General features: G+C 47.8%; 4 protein-coding genes across 4 annotated transcripts; 2 read left to right on the top strand and 2 right to left on the bottom strand.

Moving 5' to 3' along the window:
• Positions 1-1,265: 1,265 nt before the first annotated feature.
• EI90DRAFT_3093601 (uncharacterized protein) lies at positions 1,266-1,732 on the top strand (the record flags this gene model as incomplete). Its single annotated transcript, XM_039062485.1, has 3 exons — positions 1,266-1,289; positions 1,345-1,591; positions 1,660-1,732. Coding segments are annotated over exons 2-3 (157 nt in total), but the record flags the coding sequence as incomplete, so codon positions are not given.
• A 3,779-nt stretch (positions 1,733-5,511) lies between these two features.
• EI90DRAFT_3186623 (uncharacterized protein) lies at positions 5,512-6,048 on the bottom strand (the record flags this gene model as incomplete). The annotated part of the gene is made up of 1 exon (XM_039066381.1): positions 5,512-6,048. One exon carries the CDS (start codon positions 6,046-6,048, stop codon positions 5,512-5,514), a length of 537 nt encoding a protein of 178 aa, XP_038908029.1.
• An 875-nt stretch (positions 6,049-6,923) lies between these two features.
• Positions 6,924-8,505, top strand: EI90DRAFT_3137392 (uncharacterized protein; the record flags this gene model as incomplete). Its single annotated transcript, XM_039064848.1, has 3 exons — positions 6,924-7,223; positions 7,820-8,001; positions 8,238-8,505. 3 exons carry the CDS (start codon positions 6,924-6,926, stop codon positions 8,503-8,505), a joined length of 750 nt encoding a protein of 249 aa, XP_038908028.1.
• An 8,555-nt stretch (positions 8,506-17,060) lies between these two features.
• EI90DRAFT_3023010 (uncharacterized protein) lies at positions 17,061-18,579 on the bottom strand (the record flags this gene model as incomplete). The annotated part of the gene is made up of 8 exons (XM_039057843.1): positions 17,061-17,212; positions 17,299-17,436; positions 17,493-17,549; positions 17,603-17,698; positions 17,754-17,861; positions 17,929-17,973; positions 18,027-18,039; positions 18,187-18,579. 8 exons carry the CDS (start codon positions 18,577-18,579, stop codon positions 17,061-17,063), a joined length of 1,002 nt encoding a protein of 333 aa, XP_038908027.1.
• Positions 18,580-20,883: the final 2,304 nt, after the last annotated feature.

The following is a 20,883-nucleotide window of genomic DNA, read 5'->3' as shown; positions in this document are numbered from 1 at the left end:
GCGCACTCCCGAAGTTGTCAAAGGTATAACATGTTCAATGAACTCCCTCTTCCCACCAAAGTAATATAGCTTCTGCAAGACTTGGAAACCTCGAAAGTGACCTGGGGCTGACAGGAAAACAGTACGACACCTGGTAAGTCCTTGCTCTAATTGTGCATGCGCGCTGCTGGCGGCGACTGACTCGTACCAACCCCACGAGCATGTTTATTCTCAGGCTCTACGTTGGTACCTCTATTTCTGGCCTGTTCAGCATTCTCACCCAAGCAACAATTCTCAACAAGGTATCCGTGCAAGTACCCTCGAATGTAATCTTTTCGCGTAACACTCGACCCGCACATTTTTTATGTGGTTGCATGGTCGTCTGGGACCTTTTGTCTGCCTGCGCTGGCCTCACGCAATTGTACCGGTCTACTCTGTCGGCTCCTCTTGGGTTTCGTGGAAAGCGCATTCCTTTTCATCAGACCATGTCTCTAACTCCAACTTGCTGGGCTGCGTGATCTTTATCGTACAGTATTACATCTCATCATGGTATACCAAAGAAGATCTTGCACTCCGCAGAGCATTTCTCCATGGTGGTGCCCAAATAGGTGACGTGTTCGGGAGCCTGATAGCAATCGGCCGGCTCAGATTGGATGGAATGTTTGGCATCATAGGATGGCGACGGTTGTTTCTTAGTAAGTTTGAAAATTTATTATCCTCACTATCACATACACGTTCGGGTATCATTGTTATCTTAATTGAGTGAGTTGTAACGGTGTCAGTAGCCTTTATAAGCATGCTCATCCTTCTGTGCCTTCCTTCATCCCCCATATCTTCGCACCTCGATCCAGAGCGACGTGACCTTGTAATTGGCGCCTTCAGCAAGGTGCTGAGGATGAAGCTGCTGTAGTAGGCTTAAACGTGAGGGACGAGACTGGGGATAGAATAAACATTGGAAGTCGCTTCAGATGGTGCCTGCGGATGACAAGGCGTGGATGTTTGTTGGGGTCATGATGGGTATCTGTGAGAAGCCATTTATTGACGATTGGCGTGGAATTTAGTCTTACCCCTCTTGATCCTTTCCTTCGACAGATATTGTTGCTGCCATCACAAATCTCCAGCATGACCTGCTATACAGCACTGACTGTAACCTGCCCTTTGAGCGGTTGTGCAGACTTTAGTTTAGTTATGCTAGGAACATGGCACCCTTAATGGCACCTCCATATATTCTGTGCCGTATCATTATGGTATTCACTCAGACTGAACGCAAAAGCGATAGGTCCATAATCCTTGTTCCATCGGAGACTGATGTCAAGTGCTCCATTTAATCTTGTTTCAACCATCTGATCTGCCCACTCATTGTAGCGGTCCTAGCGCACACCCTTATTTTGTCAGCGACTGCGATGCTTGCTTCTTTCTGCATCTGTCTCCGCATCGATGACCGTCATATGGAACTGGATGTTTGCGCGTGTAAATCTCCACAGCATCTCCAGTGAATCTTATGACGTTCACACTGGTTGTGACTGCCCCAGTTCCAGCGCTCAAACAATCGATCTACCACTCGAGAAATGTGCAGCTGCAGTTACATTTCTTGAACTCAATAAATATGTCAGTGCGTCACATTCCGTTCACCAGCTCTTACCTCTCCCCAATTCATTCACTGGCGGGTGCTCCCCCAAGTTCTCATCAGAGCCACATTTAGACTCCTGCTCGCTTTTAGCACTAATATAACTGCGCTGTTGCTCGCGATCGCATCCACGACGCTCATAAGATGAAGAGATTAAACGACGAAGAAGAGAAAGAAGGGCAGGAAGGAAGGCATATTCTATAGCAAGCAGGGACGCTTTACCAGATCTGTGTAAGGGTGGGCTTTTTAAGTTGGGAGAATTGAACATGGGCGTGCAGATGCTGACCATCACTCGGTTGGATCGGGCTCAGCCTTTGCTGAGTTCGCCAGAAATGACCAAAACAACCAAGATGGAACCGCATATAATCACACCATGAGAATCCGGGGACGAAAGGCCATTCTCTCAAGAGCCAAAACTGCATCGGTGTTAAAGTACGGCCTTCTTTCTCCTGTCCGTGTTTCTTTTTATCTTTTTTGCATCCTTTTGATCTCTTTTAAATTACCGCCTTCTGTCCGTGCACCGTTATAATCCCAACCATCCGTCATCCTCATTATCACGCGTATCCACATCCATTCTTCATCCTGGGCTTTCTTCCCCCACCGCTAAGGTATGTAGTGATGGTTGATACACCAATCCCTTCGCCGCTATGTTGCGCTCCCCACCGAATCCCCATGGGGGGCGGTAGCGGCCCGCAGCCTCTGTCCCTTATTATTTTTCTATATGGCATGCATCCTCGACACTACCAACTGACCCTCATCATTCTACCGTCTTGAGAATCCCTATATTTATATAACTCGCTGTACGCTGCATTAGAGACCAGCGCTCCTGCTTAGTCATGCGACCATGAGTGAATCGACAGAACCATCACCTGTAAAGTGTGACTCGAGCCCCACCCGGACGCAGGAGGACAGGCCCACTAAAATCGAACGGAATTATGTTATTTCCGACTTGATTTTCATGTATCATAGAGGCTGAAGCCCTCCTGGGATTCCTGCCTACTGGAGTCCTGCCTAAGCCCGGAACACACACGGAACCATCGCCATCTTGTCCCGGCAATCCAGAGGTGCGATGGACCCTGGTGACCTGCCTACGATGGACCGCTCATGGAATTGCATTACATAACCCAAGTCACGCTTGGCCAAACGAATTGAATTGACCTGTCAAGCTGGTCGGCAAAGGAACGCACAGAAGTTTTCTAGAAATCGTGCGTTAATTAGGACGTGTGCGTTCATAACGATTACTCAGCTTAATCTAGCGTGTGGCTAGAAGCGTATTGCATCACATTTGGAAGCCCCAGGCACCTCACGCTACAACTTTGGCCTCCGTTACCACCCTTGTATCTGATAATTTGGGCATTTTGGATCCCTCATGGATTTATCTGATCAGTGGGTACTCAACGCGCTGCTCCATTTGTGTGGAATGGGCTGATTTGCTCGTCCATTTCATGGGCGTGCCTTTGAATCTGGCCAAATTTCAATTCCAAACAAAAAGCACCCCTTCTCAAGGCGACTCAACAGAAACATCATATACCGAGACGACACCTTTCCTTCAACCTGTTTCTGAACTCCCCCTATCGCCGTTTGGATCATGGTCCCAGCGGCGTCTATCTTCTTTCGAGCGCGATGTCGTGAGAAAGATCGATATGCAACTCATGCCCCTTTTAGTTCTTATTTACATTCTAAACTTCCTTGATAGAGTGCGTGATATTCTATACCACTCGGGCACTCCTGAAGTTTCAGTATAACATGGTTAACGGATCTCCTTCGACTAGAATAATATAGCTTCTGCAAGACTTGCAAATCTCGAAAATGACCTAGGGCTGACAGAAAAACAGTACGACACTTGGTACGCTTTTTCCTTGATAGTGCATGTGCGGTGACTGATTCGTGCCATCTCCACAAGCATTTCTATTCTCTACATTGGGTACAGTAGGTGCCTCTACTTCGAACCTGTCCGGGCTTCTCACCCAGAGCGATGATTCCCAACAAAGTATCCATGCAAGTCCCCTCGAATATAATTCTTTCACGCATCGCTCGACCCGCATATTTTTTATGTGGCTGTATGGTCGTTTGGGGCTTTCTGTCCGCGTGTACTGGGCTCACACGGAATTTCACCGGTTTACTGCTATGTCGGCTCCTCTTGGGTTTCGCTGAAAGCGCATTCTTTCCCGGCGCCTTAGTAAGCCTTTCATCAGACCATGTCTCTCACTTTAATTTACTGGGGCTGGTCGTGTGGTATTCGTTGCATAGTATTATATCTCATCGTGGTACACCAAAAAAGAGCTTGCACTCCGCACTGCATTTCTCCAAAGTGGTGCCCAAATAGGTAATGCATTTGGGAATCTGATAGCAGTTGGCCTACTTAGACTGGACGGAACGTTCGGTATCGCAGGATGGCGATGGTTGTTCCTCAGTAAGCATGAGCCTCACCATTCCTCACCATTCCCACCGTCACACATGTTCCGTCTGTTCGATATTTATCATAGCCGAGGGAGTTGTAACGGTGTCAGTCGCCTTGATAAGCATGCTCATCCTCCCGGACCTTCCATCATCCTCCACATCTTCGCACCTCAACCCAGAGCAACATGAATTCGCAATATGGCGCCTCCAGCGTGATGCCGCCCTTCGAAGTCCTGACGAAGCTGCGGCGGTAGGCTTGAATATGAGAGGAAAGATCAAGGGTAGAATAAGTATATGGGAGGCGCTGCAGATGGTGCTTGTGGATGGCAAGGTGTGGATGTTCCTTGGCGTCATGATGGGAATTTGTAAGACACTCATTTATCGATGGTCGGCGTGGAATTGTTAGCCTGATCCCCTCGACAGATATCACTTCTGCCATTACGAACTTCTTCCCTTGTCCGTCTCATTCCAATATGACCTGCCTTACAGAACTGACCGTAGCACTTACCCTTTTAGCGATTGTGCAGACCCTGGGTTATCCCAGGAACATGACACTCCTCTTAACAGCACCTCCGTACATTCTGTGCTGTTTTTTTATGCTGCTTAATGGCATTCACTCGGATAAGACACAAACACGGTAAGCCCTTATTACTATTCTTTCTCTTCCTTCCTTTCAGAGACCGACCTGGAATACTCCGTTTGATCTAGCTTCAATCATATTATCTGCCCGCTCATTGTAGCGGCCCTAGCGCACGCTATTATTTTGTCAACGACAGCGGTTGCACCAAGATATTTCGCGATGCTACTTCTTCCTGCCTCCATCTTTGCCTCAATGTCTGTCACATGGAGCTGGATCTTTGTGCGTTTATATCCTCTACAGCATTCACAGTGAACCTTCTGACGCTCACGCTGGTTGTGACTTCCCAAATCCCAGCAAACAATTGATCAACCACCTGAGAAACGTGCGGCTGCATTCGCATTTCTGAACTCGATATGTAATTCAGTATGTCACACCTTACTCGCCAGCTCCTACTTTCCTCTAATCCATTCACTGTGTACTCCCTTGATTCTCGTCAGACAAACATTTGGACTTCCTATCTTTACACCGGCCCACCTCAATATCTGCTTGCGTTTAGCGTCAACATCGTCGCATTATTGCCTGCAATGGCATTCGCAACGCTCACAAAGTGGCATTTGAAGAGATTAAACGATGCAGAAGAGAGAGAAGGGCGGAAGGGGAGACATGTTCTCTAGGAAGGCTGTACTAGATTTGACTTTGCCTTTGAAGTCGGGGAATTAGCACCTCTTACTCATCACGGGAACACAGTAATATGGTACTACAGTTGAAACCGTGATAACCCATACCTTGTGTTCCCGGATTTAGGTGTGGGTAATGACGGGTATGGGCTACCTCAAATTTCTCACGGGCACATGCTATGTTTACATAAATCTTTATCGTCAATCACCTCTACCACCATGTCTATCAATGTCACCTCTCTATCACTCTATTCAATCTTTTTGAAGTAAGAACCAAGTGTGCTGCTGTGGAGCAATGATTGGGCTTCATAGTGGGTCTCATGTCCAAACTGAGCCAACATGGACTCCATCTTCCATGCAAAGGAAGAATTCACTTGTTTGGTGTAAGTCTTCAGCAGGAGTGCTGCCTGAATGGCATCCTTACATGAGACAGCAGGCATGTCATCATCGGAGTTGTTGGCATCATGGGTTCCTTCTGCAATGTTGTCCTTTTCCCTGTTCTCCCATGCCTTGGACATGGCGTTGAAAATATCATCATCGGAGACATCTGCAGCATGAATGATCTCTGATGGATTGTCTACCAGCTTGGCTATGCTCATTCTGTTTCTCTTGCTGAAGACTGACTGGAGACTGTTCAGGCCTTCCTCTATGTGAACATTGGCAATAGTGATTGGGTCCATTGATTCCGGCATCGGTATGTCCTTGTCCCACTGTGACTTTCCTTCCACTCTGCCTGATGGTGATGGGTCCTCTGAATTGACAAGCATTGACAAAGGTATTGCCATTTTCTGCAGTTGTGTGCACAAGGGCAGGATTCTGGCCTTGGCCCAGCAGTGGCAGATGGTGTCTGTGTAAGGGATGGGTGGTAGAGTGGTGATGTGCGCAAAGCGCACTTTCTTTATTCTTTGTATACAATGTAAACAACTGTATTTACATTTGTATGGCTTGGGCTCAGGAAAAGGGTTCTTTACTCTTTACCCTCACCCCTGTCAAATCTAAGCTTGATACAGCCTACGATCTTGACAGCCAGAGGACTGAGGAGTCACCCAGGTCGGAACCCACACCGACCTTACACTTTTTTAGGCTTAATCGGCTTAGAATTTGTGCGATTCTTGCACACGCATATACTTATTTGGCTTATTCTCACACCCAACTGGTGCGCTTCTTTCTAGACACGTTTGTACGCTCTAGGAACCTTTCCCACATGCAATCCACATGCGTGCAACTCTCAGATGCGCACTTGTGTTGATTAGGCCATTCTCAATCGAAATTCACATGCCCATGCACACCTAGTGTTACGGATATGGAGTCTCCAACGACCATATCCGTTGCATGGTCAAAGACTTCCCCTCTCTATCGCTCCTCCCCTCTTTCTCCCTTCCATCCTCTATCCCGATACCCTATCCTCCTTACCCGTTCTACCCTTTCCCCCCCTCGTGCAAAGCTTTCCCCATTGGGGTTTGGTGCTGGCTGAGGTTGTTTGTGTTTCGTGGGATTTCCCATGACCTTACCATTTGTAGATAGTCACGCGTCTTGTACAGAAACCGCCGAAGGCGGTTCCCGCTAACTAACAACTGCTCTACAACTGTCTCGTGTACCGTCTTCTGTAACAACCCTCCCTGTGACTCAACTGAACCCATGTGACTGTACAACTCTCAATATGTCTTATAAGTCTGGTTATATTGAGTTCTCTAACGGCCCTCGCCGCGAGAACTCGAGGTCGAGAGTCGAAGACTCTCAACATGTGTATTGTCCTATTGAATCTGTACCCTATGGGTCTTCATCACTCCGCTCTCCCCCCAGTACTCAACATACGACGTCACCTCACGATCATGGAGATCGTGAATACTTTGAGGCCCACCTTCCCGTGATGCCGGCACGTTCGCTACACGAACGCCAAGTCGCCGCCCATCCACCGTCTGTTCCCTCCTTCACCAGTCATCATGTTTCCCCGCCAACGGTACGTTCCCTTTGGGAATGCCAAGTCACCGAAGGCCCTACTAGTCAGTCCTCATTGCACGCTTATGACATCAACCCGCTACCGGTACGTTCGCACTGCGAACGCCAAGTACCCGATGGCAACTATATGAAGTTCTCACCCATCTCACAAGTCGCGACCTCACACACGGTACGCTCCATTGAGGAGCGCCAAGTACCCATGGCTGACCCGTCCGTCCTGGCATCTCCGACTACCTACCATCAATCCCTTAATAGCTCACTACATCACCAATCACGATCGATGGGAATTCGATCGTCCACCCCCAGGCAAGACTGGGATCACTCATCGATTACATATCCTGTTATGGTACAGACCAGATATGACCTCACTCATCCCACTATAAGAACGGATCGAGGAATGGGGAATTTCCCCCATCCCCGTAACACCTAGAGATGTGTGCTTGTACTCAATCTGCTTATTTCTTTCATGTTCATGGCTCCCCAGGCTCACAATCACAACTTCTGGACCCTCCACACACTTCTTCCACGTCCCCCACATGCTGACAGCACTCTACCTGTGTATTTGCACCCTCCAGACACTCACTCGTGCATGTGCAGCCATGGAAACTCACCATGTACTGGCTTGATGGTAGGGATCTGCCCTCTGACAAGATTCTGCCCAAGGGTGGGGATGACTACTGGGAGACACCTGAATGCGATGAGGCGATAGAGAAAGCTCACAACGCGATAGGCATCCTTGCCGACAATCTCAAGGCCGCTGTTGTTTTGGGTGATCGCATGTGATGGTGGACTTCTGCATGTGAATATGTCAACGCTGTCATTGGGATCCCATGTCGCGAGGCTTTGTGGAGTTATAGGGATGAGGGCGTCAGGTATAACACATGTAAGGATGTGTTTGAGTGGCTGGATGCTGTTTATGCTGAGTGGACTTCCATTCCATTGGTCCGCTTGTGTCATATCCATACAATCCCGACCTCCGCTCCGGGCTCCCGGAACTCCGAACTCCGACTTCCAGAGCCCTACTTCCCTTCCGTCACCTTCTCCTTGCCGACTCCCAAGAGGTTATCCCACCTCCGGCTCGGCCACCACCTTCGGTCCAACTCCGGAACATTCCGGGTCCGACCCCAACCTCGACACCTTCCAGACAAGTACGCAAAACCTATGCTCCCGACTCCGGACCTCCGCTCCGGTATCCCGTTCACGTCTCGTCTCTGGAACCTCCGGTCTTAGCTCCGACCTCGGACTTTGACCCCACCTCCGCTTATACCCATTGTATTGGTTAGCTCATTCCATTTAATTACCTTTGCCAATATTCCGGAGTTTAACCTCCGAGTTCGGACTTTCCGGACTTACTCCGGACCTTGCAACTATTGCATTGTCCATTTCAATTCCGCTATTCTCCCTCACTCCTATTTGGGCTGCTGCTTCCTTCTATTCAGTCAGCTAGCCATTCCCGACTCCCTTCCTCCTTCCTTCCTCCTTGGGCCTTGGCCCTTCATTCCTCCTTTGGGAAACACCATTGAGTCAAACACTTGACCCTCGGTGTTGTTCCTCTTTCCATCTCCCTTTGTCTCCTTTTGTCCTACCCTTGTTCCTTTTGATTCCGGACCCCTCCTTATATACAATGTACCTAGTAACTTGTAACCTCAGTCCGAAATCGACATGAATTCCCCCCCAAGAGACTTTCCCTCTGCTAGATCCGAAATTAGGGACCCCTAGGACAACCAGCAATGGCACAGCGCTCCGCCTGAGTCGCTGAGGCCGAGGTCCTTCCATGCTAAGTCTCCGATTCCATTCCGGAGTCGTCCGAATCCGCACATTCTAACAGCTTGTATGAGCTCGTGTGTTACAGGAATGGGTTCCAGGGAACCCAACCTGAGCCGTTCTTGCTCATGGATGGAGGTGGCTGCATAGCCGTTGAAGGGAGAGCAGGAGGAGATCTGAGGCTGGGTGTACTAACGGTAACTTGGCGCTCCGAGGAGCATACCGGCAGCGGGTGTGGTGACATGCTAGTGGTAACTTGGCACTCCGAGGAGCGTACCAGCAGTGGGTATAATGGGGGCTCCTTGAGGGAGCCACCTAACAGTTGGCTGTCAGGGGATGGACCCCGGGTCCCCATGACCCCTCTCTATTGCCCACAGCCTAACCTATGAACAGCCCTGTCCAGGGCAATAACTACTGTGGGTAAGAAAGTGTATAGATAAATAGAAAGTAGGCTACACTTGCCTACTGTGGGTAAGAAAGTGAGAAGAAGGTTAACTTCTCACTTTCCCACAGTGGCCCCAATATGGCGAAAACTTCCGGGGCCACCCGGAAGTCACATGAAGGTAGGATCCGGGGACCGGAGCATGTGGCGCATGGATCATGCGGTGCGGGAAGCATGCACGGGAAGTGGAGCGGGTCCGGATGTGGGTCTGGGTCCAGGCTAAGTCAGGGTATGTGCCCTGACATCACCCTCCCTCTAAGCCACTTCGCCCTGAAGTGGCCCTAGTCCCCAAGTAACCTGTCCCTCAGGTGGTTAGAACAAAAGCAAAAACAAAAATAAAGCGGGTGGGAGCGGGAGTGGGAAATGATGTGGTGGTGGAAATGTAAAACTATTCTAAGTTAAGAAAGGCAGCGAAAAAATAAGAGTTAAGTTAAAAAAAAATTAAACTAGTCGTCCATTGCCACATATGCAGTGCTCCCCTAAGACTTGCCTGAAAAAAATTTGGGTCCTTCAGCACCCTCCATCATTTGCTCGCAACTTGGCGACCTCCAGCCTGCATCCCTCATCATCCAACCCATGATGCCCCAATGGCTGCAGTCGTGTCATCCCCATGATCGCGTCCGGCCTCGGGGCTGCGCCCGCTTCGGGTATGGAGGGTGGTTGTGCAGCACTTGACCTCCGGGTATGCAGGGTCGGGGGTGTGGTAGCGCCGAGGTAGCGGCGTTAGTGGGAGAGTCCCAGGGGATCCGGCAGGGTCTACACCCTGCTCCCCACCCTCCCTCTAATGCCACTTCACCCCGAAGTGGCTAAACCTCAAAACCCCCTCCCCTCCCTCCTCTGCGCATGGTGGTCCATTGCCTAGGACTTTGGGCTCCTCTTCAGGGGTGGATGGGGAAAGTGTGGAAAGGAAAAAAATTTCGGGGTGGGTAGCGGGTATGCAGTAAAGATAGTTGGGCCCAGGACCGGACCATGCGGATCATCAAATCATTGAATGCTTAACACCTTAACTTCAGGAATCCATTTGCACATGCCTAAATTTCCTTCATTTCTGATGACCTTCAGGTCAGATAACCCAACTTGTCACTTCAACCTCAAAACTTGTCACCAGTACTAGGGCATCAGCAAGAAATCGCAATGTGGCCACCCATCTTTACCACATACTGTTGTTATGAGTAGACTGGCGATCGGCAGCTGCACTCACATGATAATGAGGGACTAAGGTAATGTTAGAATGGGCGGATTCGGACGACTCCGGAGTGGAATCGGAGACTTAGCGTGGAAGGACCTTGGCCTCAGCGACTCAGGCGGAGCGCTGTGCCATTGCTGGTTGTCCTAGGGGTCCCTAATTTCGGATCTAGCAGAGGGAAAGTCTCTTGGGGAATTCATGTCGATTTCGGACTGAGGTTACAAGTTACTAGGTACATTGTATATAAGGAGGGGTCCGGAATCAAAAGGAACAAGGGTAGGACAAAAGGAGACAAAGGGAGATGGAAAGGGGAACAACACCGAGGGTCAAGTGTTTGACTCAATGGTGTTTCCCAAAGGAGGAATGAAGGGCCAAGGCCCAAGAAGGAAGGAAGGAGGATGGGAGTCGGGAATGGCTAGCTGACTGAATAGAAAAGAAGCAGCAGCCCAAATAGGAATGAGGGAGAATAGCGGAATTGAAATGGACAATGCAATAGTTGCAAGGTCCGGAGTAAGTCCGGAAAGTCCGAACTCGGAGGTTAAACTCCGGAATATTGGCAAAGGTAATTAAATGGAATGAGCTAACCAATACAATGGGTATAAGCGGAGGTGGGGTCAAAGTCCGAGGTCGGAGCTAAGACCGGAGGTTCCGGAGACGAGATGCGAACGGGATACCGGAGCGGAGGTCTGGAGTCGGGAGCATAGGTTTTGCATACTCGTCTGGAAGGTGTCGAGGTTGGGGTCGGACCCGGAATGTTCCGGAGTCGGACCGAAGGTGGTGATGGAGCCGGAGGTGGGATAACCTCTTGGGAGTCGGCAAGGAGAAGGTGACGGAAGGGAAGTAGGGCTCCGGAAGTCGGAGTTCGGAGTTCCGGGAGCCCGGAGCAGAGGTTGGGATTGTATGGATATGACAGGTAAGTACTAAGGCTGATTATTATTACGTTCAACTATGGCATCTTTTATAATACAGCAAGGCCATGATTGGCACACTCACCAATTGGGAAAGTGGTGATGCATGTGTGGGATGTTGCATGCTAGCGCTGTGCATGGGACATGTTGCCAGAATGGTAACATGACTCGTAATCCAACATGTGCATGCTTAACATCTCACCATGTGCTTCTCTCTCACTACAGTGTAGGCCGGTTATTTTTGACGTCTCACTTTGCTTCCGAAGAACTTTCCTTTCACAGCTCGCAACTCTGGCCTAGACTGCATGAAAGTTAGCAGGAAAGCATCATTTTTGATCTCTCTATCAACGTATCAGACTGTTTTTATCTGATTTGGTGTAATAAAAAATTTCCGAGAAAACAAATGTCCGCCTACACTTCCTAATTAGGAAAGTGCGCTTAAATGGCATCCAAGTGGTGAAGGAACACAAGGAGATTGTAGAGTATATTATTATAGCATCTTTCGTGAAGATTACATGCAATCTAACGGCAATTTAGCAAGCTTGTGCGATTCTTGGGTGAAAATCACGTGCTCCCGAGCATCGCAACGCAAACTCAAAATGCCTGCCTTAAATGCCTGCAAGTGCCAAGCACAAGAACAATGGTCAAAGGGCTCCAGGCGATTTGGCAAGCGTGTAAAATGCTCAGTTTCTGAGGCCGACTCTGCATCTGAATTCAGTGACATCCCCACTTCCAGCTCCGAAACTTCCAACAGCACCTCAACTGAGATCTGGTCCGAAGCATCTGGTTCTGCTGAGGAATTTGAAGAGGGTGAAGGAAGAGACCATATAGAAAGCCTGGAGAAAATTTACAGCATTTTTAATAAGCCAAAGCCAAATTGTCGAGGCAACATTGAGAAGAGAATTCAAGCAGCAAGTATTTCTGTCAGTCGAGGCCGTCAATTCCATCACCAATAAATGCCCATTTTTTCCAGACAAAGCTCCGAAAGCCATACACAGGGGATTCACATCGGAATCAACATCGATTAAGAGCAAAGCAGAGGGTGTTATAAAAATGGGGCCTAATTGGCCCATTTCTATAGCGTTTGGGTGCAGGAGGGGGCCGTGACATTGAGAAGATGTTACAATTAATGTAACAGATGTTGTAACAGTGGTGTTTACAATAACATGGACATCGGGTGTTTTGGGTGATAATAGTTGGTTAGGTTGTTATTATTTACATGTCACGTGATATTGTACTGCGTAGAGCCCATAAGAGGCTAAAAATGGGAAAATCCCATTTCCATAACAGAGGGAATTGGCAACAGCGGCCACCACTTGCAACGCTGATGTCCTCACAAATTTCCTGACACAGCCAGTAGGTTTTACATCAGTTCCGCTTGCATACAGTGGCTAAGATCCCCACAAAGAGCATGGATAATGGAGCTCATCGAACCCGAGAGAGTGCTGTAGCTGAGTTTGAGGATAAACTGAACCAGTTGATATGCAGCATAGCGGCTATGGGTTTGGGGGGTGAATGTGGGACTGAGGTGGTGTGTAACTGGCAGTGTATATATGTTATTGGATATGACCTGAGGTGGCATATCACATTCGCAGGTGGAAGACATGAGTGAGGGAGACAGACCTGATGAGACTGCTGACTCCGGCACACTGGACACTCCGTCAGCTCCGTCCATCCGACATCAATCGAAAAGTATTTGCGAGTCTATTGAGGGTTTCCTGACTGAGGAGGAGCCTGAAGAAGACATTTTAATCACAGTCCGCAGACTGCTGAAACAAGCGTCACGCATATCTTCACCAGCAACGCTAAAAGAGATCATGATCCTTACTGCAGTAGCTGGATATGTGGAATTGCACCGAAAGAGAGAATCAGCCTCAGGATGGAGACATAAGAAACCCACACAAGCGGCAAGTCTTGCTGTTGCACATTGCATGGGTAAAGGTCCAGCATTTGCACGCAAGATCCGAGAAACCATTCACTACATCACTCAGTTCCGAAGGCTTCCTGAGAGTCACCGAACAAAGAAAGGAGGTGCAAAAAGTCTTCTTCATAATGAAGCCGTAATAATGGGGGTTCGGCAGCATTTGGCTGAGCAGAAGTTGGGCAAGGTATGAGAGATTGGCATGAGTGTTTGCGACGCTCACCCCAGATATTCAATCAGATAACCACTCAACATTTGATGCAGCATGTCAATGATGCGCTGCTGCCCTCGCTATTCCCCAGTGGCGCTTACAAGTCAATCAGTGAGCGGACTGCCCGACAGTGGCTGTGGAAGTTGGGGTACCGAAGTGTAGAGTCAAAGAAGGGGACATACATGGATGGTCATGAGCAACCTGATGTTCTGGCATCACGGAAGAGGTATATCGAATGTATGTCAGCAGAAAATGGGTTGGGAAGGTACGTTTGTGCATACATATATATCCGGAGAGTGCATACTGATCATGTCAGATTTTTTCGTGAGTATGATGGAGATGAAATGGAGCCGTTGCCAGCTGTCTTTTCCGATAAGGAGCATATACCCGTGTTCCAGGATGAGAGCATTTTCCACACTAATGAATATCATCGTCACGTTTGGGTGAAGGATGGGCAGCAACCACTCAAAAAGAAAGGGAATGGCCGCGCTATACATGTTTCAGATTTTATTACTGAACAGGGCCGATTGGTCCTAACGGAAGAGGAAGAGATGCAGAATAGAGCACGTCCAGCTGCTACCCAGGTTAAGTCCGATGCAAGGGTCATTGTATATCCAGGCAAAGGTCATGATGCATGGTGGGATGGGCAGCAACTTGTCAATCAGGTATGTAACAAAATATCACCATAAGTGCAAAATTAATATTTTACGTGCAGTTGAAGGATGCAATTGATATATTTGAGTTTAAATATCCAGACTGTGTTGGTGTATGGATGTTTGACTGCTCTTCAAGTCATGAAGCATTTGCGCCGGATGTGCTGAATGTGAATGGCATGAATGTGAATCCTGGTGGAAAACAGAGAAAAATGCATCCAACCATCATCCCGCTTGATAATCCTCCCCCATTACCAAATGAAGCAGATACTCGTGGTCAAGTCCAGCTCATGGTTTATCCAGAGAATGACCCCTCCATTCCTGCTGAACTCCAGGGAAAACCGAAAGGGATGCGTGCGGTGTTGCAGGAGCGCAGTAGTGTATGGAAGAAACTTGTTGCCGAATCTCGGAATGGCAAGCCAGTTGGGACGTGTGATCAGTGTCGAAAGTCCCAAGCTGCCAGAGATGCAGAGGCACGCCTTGCCACAGCAGAAGCTTTGGGTGGAGAGGTGGATGATATCCTTCCGGATGCGTTGGAAGAACCAATCCCAGCTTCAGATTGGTGTTGTATGACACGGGTCCTTTCTCTGCAATCTGACTTCAAGAGCGAGAAGCCGCTTCTCCAGATTTGTGTGGAAGAACAGGGCCATGTTTGTTTATTCTTGCCAAAGTTCCATTGTGAGCTCAACCTGATAGAAATGTATTGGGGATACACAAAGTATCGTGAGTTGAACCAGTTCTTCTTTATTGCATTTCTAACATTAACACTGTATCAGGCTATAGAGCTGCTACGGATGGAACATTCAAAACTGCAAAGGCTCTTGTTCCACAGTGCTTGGATTCCTGTGATCTTGTGACAATCCGTCGTTTTTTCCGAAAGACTTGGCGTTATATGGATGCTTATGAGTAAGATCTTGTGAATTCCAACTGCTCATTGATGCAATACTCAATGCTGCTTGCTACATAGAAAAGGTCTCACTGGTGTACAGGCTGAGTATGCTGTTCAGAAGTATAAGTCTCACAGACGAATCAAAATGGCTCTTTTCAGAAATTGATGTTTGATCAACAGTTTTCGTCGGTGCAAGCCTCTCCCATTCCCCCACATTTTTCTCATGCATGGTTCATATTTCTAGAAACCGTGCACTGATTAAAAAATACATTTTCTCATTACCTCCACCTTCCAAATAAGGAAATTTCTCCTCCCAAAAATTTGTCTGCCTTGTCAAAATTTCGAAAACTTGTAAAATAATGCTTCATATGCTGTTTTTATAGTAGGATTTAAACCTGAGGCCAAGTTGACCAGTAGGATTTTTTGCTACTGAGGTGCTGCAAATAACCGGCCTACACTGTAGTAACGGTGCTAGGCACTAAATTTAACTCAACCACAGTATAATATGTCACACCAAACCCCTGCCTCTATGCTTTTCTCCAACAACACTCACGGCACTCTCGACCCCTGTTGTTCGCTTCAAACCTTTTTCGCTGTTCAAGTCCTTGACACTGTGACAACTTTATGACCCCTCACTTTCGATTGTCGTTTCATTATGTTTTTCCAGTCATATTGTCCCATACCATCGTGTCGACTAGTCAATATATAATCCTGCCTCCAGTCAGACATAAGCCATCATTAGACAAGATTTGACCTGCACTAGAGCATGATTCCCTATGATATCATCATGGATAATTACATGATAAATGGATTATTCCCTGTTATTTAGCAGGACTTTTTGACATGATTCTGGTCACAATCATGTATGGCAGCAGGATTGTTCTAACATAGAAAATTTAGACAAAATCCTGCTTCTCAGTGGGACTTTAATCCTACTTCACGGAGGATTTTCTCATGGAATTTTTTCTCTCAGTGATGAGCACACTACATTAGTTATTACCCAACACCAGTTAGCTTTCCCAACGCTCTCTATTCCACTAGCTTTATAAGAATGCAGGGCATTGCGCTGTTGATATGAATCACGGAGGTATGTGTAATTAGTGATGGTGGATCGATCGAGGTCCAAGGCACACTCAACAATGAGTATGACCACGGTTTAGAGGTTGAATCGGAAGCGATGCAAATGGAGTTAGTTGAAGCCACAGTGTGCAGGAAGAGTCGCATTTCAAACTGAGATTGGAATAATGAGGAATGTGTAGTGTTAGTCAAACTCGTACTCACAGAGAGCCGACTGGGTGTCTGAAGTCTGAGCTAACATAGTTATACGAGGGGTCAAGTGATTTGTCTTATCGCAGTGGTACTACAGCGGAAGTGATTGTCATATTGGGAAAAGAGGACCCTAGGTTACAAAGGATCCTGTAAACAGCACTTGTGGGGCCTAAATGTGCAGAACCCGCTACGAAGTAGTGGGAAAAATGAGCCAGAAAGATCTTATCGCGAGAGTTGTAAGAAAGGACACATGCAGAGAAGAGGTCAATACATTTGCAGAATTCCCACCAATATATTTGCAGAATTCCCACGAATTGTGGACTAGAAATGCCTGCTACGCAGCCCTGACCTTGCTTGAGACCCGACTTTTTTGCATCCGCTTCCTGACAACGTAAACTGCCTCCACAACATAAGTTATTTTGATTGACACTATCGATACTGAGTAAAATGAGGATTGAGATAAATTTTTTCTAATAAACGTTTAAGAATGAGAGTTATGTTTTGTGTGTGGAGCAATAAATATCAAATGGTGCGCATTTAGCAGAAAGAGTGTGTAGCGCAGAGTCAAAAGCATGGTGAGAGTTGACGTTCTTTTCTAGTGGCGGCGCTGGCGCTTTGCCGGGGAGAATGATGGTCCTGAGAATGCACGCTTTGAAGGTGACCCGTTCTCTGCACGGCCAGCAGTGATGATCTCAGCTTCCTTCAATACAATAATTTCACCAACTTGCGCCGAAAATGTGGCACGTCCTCCAATCAGGTGGCATGTTAGAGTGAAGGAGAGTTGCACAGTTGCCCCCCGTAGCACAGACTCGTATTCAGAGGGGGGATCACACCCTCAATACCCTCACGATAGGCCTTGAGGGGATTCGTATACCAGTGTCCACTTGCTACCATGCGATCACGAATGCCTATATTCGACTTGGACACTGGCCAGTGTTGCAGGCCAAATTCATCCCCGAGGAATGCATCGTCTATACAGAAAGCTAGTCAGTCCATTGATACTTATATCTTAACTGTAGGAACACACCAGGGTCATCCTTGCCGACATCAACGTCGTCACTCTCCTGATCAACCCCACCGGTAGCTGGAGGGTTTTGTTAATATAAAGTGAATTAGATAGTTTCACTGTAAACTTACTTTTCACTGTTGGCTCGGGAGTGCGAGGAACAAGAATGCATGGCCCAGCTGTCGTAGATCCAATTGTCTGAGCCGGGGGTGTACACGCTCTTTTTCCTAATATTGTGAATGTTTATCAGATTATATCAAGTCTTTCAATTCGTGTACATACTTTTCTGGCCCAGTTGTGGAGCACCGGACTTCACTATGTCGGCACTATCTTCAGCCACAACTGGTTGCTTACTCCCTGATGGTTCGGAACCAGGAGTCGACGCGCTGCCTATGTAACAAATAAACCAGATATCCGGATATGAAAACATTATGTGCCAGGATTGCAAAGTTCATACCCTTTCCCCCATCGAGAGTGGAGGGTGTTGGCGTATGCGAAGTGCCTAGTGTCATAAATATGGAAGAATACAGAGGAGCGAAACTTCAGACTACTTACTGGCCAAAGCCGACTATGATGCTCAAGTGAACAAGTTGAAGACCGCAGAAATATAAGAAAATGACATTACCTCAAACATCCGGTGGATGATTTTTATTTCAGTGCCAAGGGTACCCTCGTCCGTGACAATGGAGTAAACCGAAGTTTGTCCTTCGCGTACCTGCCCTTCCAGTGCCTTCAGATTCTTAACGTACACTGGGAAATCTTCATATCCAAGGATATCTTCATCTCCAACACGTTCCAGTCGAGCCCAGGAATTGGCCTTGCCCATGGCTTCTTCCTCTGTAGTTCTTCCGCCAAAGTTCACACTCGCAGCTTTAGCTTTGAATCCACCATCAGGAGAGAAGTAAAAAGGGCTTCGGACAACTTTGAAACAACCGTGCAACAAAGCGGGGGGAGGGTTGTGTGCAGCTGGCGTCGATTTGTGAGTGAGCACATGGCATCGGCCACCTTTGGAATATGACCATTTGAGCTGAGAAATCACATCTGGGTCGCCCAAGTAGATGCCATCGATACGACTGCGGAGCTCGTCATTGGATGGTAGAGTGGGCATGGGTTGTGTGAGTGCACGGAAGGGTGTTGTGGGGAGGAAAGTCGGTGGGGAGATGCTGCCTACTTTTAAATCTATGAATTTGGACACATTTTCATCACAACTCACATATGGTGTGTATGACAGAGAAAACCACTCACTAAGTCGGCATCGTACAGTTTCACATCGACCACCGCATGTAAGCGCCATCAGTGAAATAAAACGGCCGGCACAGTCCCTAGCGGCTGTTGTGTCATTTAAAAACTGGTGTAATTCATGAGTCTTCCCTGACAAAGTGGTTTTTTTTCAAACCTGATTAGCAATGTCCGGGCACACCTCGGTCAAGCAGGTAATCACCTCCTGTCAGCCTAGCCTCTCAAGACCAATCCGATGCCAAACATATTTATGTCAGGGCCAAGACCGGGGACCTAGAGCATTTGAATATGGGCACAATTCGGCACCGCTTCACCATGTCGAAGTAGTGCACTTATGTTGGCAATACTGAACTCAGTCCATTAAATGTCTGCATTTTACGTGCTCTAGTCCTCGTAGTAGACATAGCCATGTTCAAGATCTCGTCATTCTGACATGGGTGACAAATATTAGTTTATTAGATTGCAAACTCGATGCATTAATCTCACTTTGTGGGTTATCGGAAATGGGCTTGAGCACATCCCTGTCAAGGTGAAATGCGATAGTGTCCAGGCACTGGTCAAAGTGACCTGGGATCTTGTACAATTGTTAGCGAAGAATGGAGTGCGAGGTTTTGATGGAAAATACTTATCTTCAACTCGAGACAAATCCGACCTGTTACATTTCACCGTAGATGTGCGACGTGACGGTCTCTAAGCACTACTCAGTGCACCTTCACTGATTATCAAAGAATACACAGTGGAGTTTGAATAAATGAAACTTACTTTCAGCTTTCAGGTCGGTCAGTCGGGCCCGTGTGGGTGTACAATGGGCGGAGTGTCGAGATCTTATTTGATAGGTGTGAAAAATGAACCAATGTTCTGATGGAAAGAACTTACATTTCGACAGAGAATTCTTTGGTTGTGCCTGTTTCGCTTGACATTATGAGATTATCCATGAGCACACTTATTTGGTACTAGAATACCTGTTTGGGGCTGCGCGCGTTAAAACATACACGTTAGCAAAACATATCCCCACACCACCTTAACAGCTTCTCGTCATGAAGGATTGGCTCTCTCCTCTGAACATGGAAGAGATCAGGACTAAGTGCCGTGAGCTGAACATAACACTTAGCAGTGCGGCATGCAGGAATCGTTTGAAGTTAGTGGACTATTTGCGATGCCTCGAAGTTGACAAAAAGACGGAGCTTGAGTTACTGAGAGAGAGGAAACTCTCTAGAAACGACATGGATAAGCGAAAACGGACAGAGACGGCTGTTGGAGGGGGCAGCACAGAGGCGAAATTAGGCAACGAACGATACCCGACACCCAGTGCAACTCACAATACAGCCAACATGATGTTGACACCCATGAATAAGCGAAAACGAACCGAGTCATCTGTTGGAGGAAGTGGTACAAAGAAGACAAAATTAGGTGATGAACGATATCCGACACCCAGCGCGACTCCCAACACAGCCGAAGTAGTGTCAGTGCCCTTGTTCATGCAACTTCCTAGTGCAAAGGAGATTCGTGACCGTCGCATCGAGTTCCTGGATGCACTTTCATCTGATGCTGTCGCTGAAGTTGTGTGTGCATCATGCGCGCGACTTCATTGGCTAGCAGAATCGAAGACCATCAGCATAGCCGATATTCCTCATTCGCATCACCTACGTCCCATACAGAATCCTCACCCTGCACATGTACTTATCGATGGGATGCTACTGGACCCCGAAGGAATTTTGGATGATACTGGTAGCGAAGGAACACATGCATACCTCTGCAGCGAGTGCCTTCAGCATTTGTCGTCAAACAAACTTCCCCCCTTCACGCTGTCGAACAAAATGTGGATTGGACCAGTTCCTGAAGTCTTGAGTAGACTTACGGTGCCAGAACAACTCCTGATCGCACCGGTTTACCCACGATGCTTCATTTATAAGCTCCATCCTAAGGCTGGTTCTACTGGGGATCCAACGCGTGAGCAGTCTGGTTTACGAGGGAACGTTACCAGCTTCCCGATGAACACCGACGATGTCATTGAGATGCTGAAAGGGGCAAAAATGCCACGGCCAGCATCAATTCTCGCGTCGGTTCTCGCCATAACCTATGTCGGGGTTGGACAACTTCCTGCAAATTGGCTCAAGTCGACATTCCGAGTTCGACGTCGAGTGGTTCTGGAGGCACTCACATGGTTGGTTCA

This window comes from Cantharellus anzutake (assembly GCF_015039405.1).
Source record: "Cantharellus anzutake strain C23 chromosome Unknown EI90scaffold_188, whole genome shotgun sequence".
Taxonomy (NCBI): Eukaryota; Fungi; Basidiomycota; class Agaricomycetes; order Cantharellales; family Hydnaceae; genus Cantharellus; species Cantharellus anzutake.
This window is presented reverse-complemented; position numbering and strand designations above follow the sequence as displayed.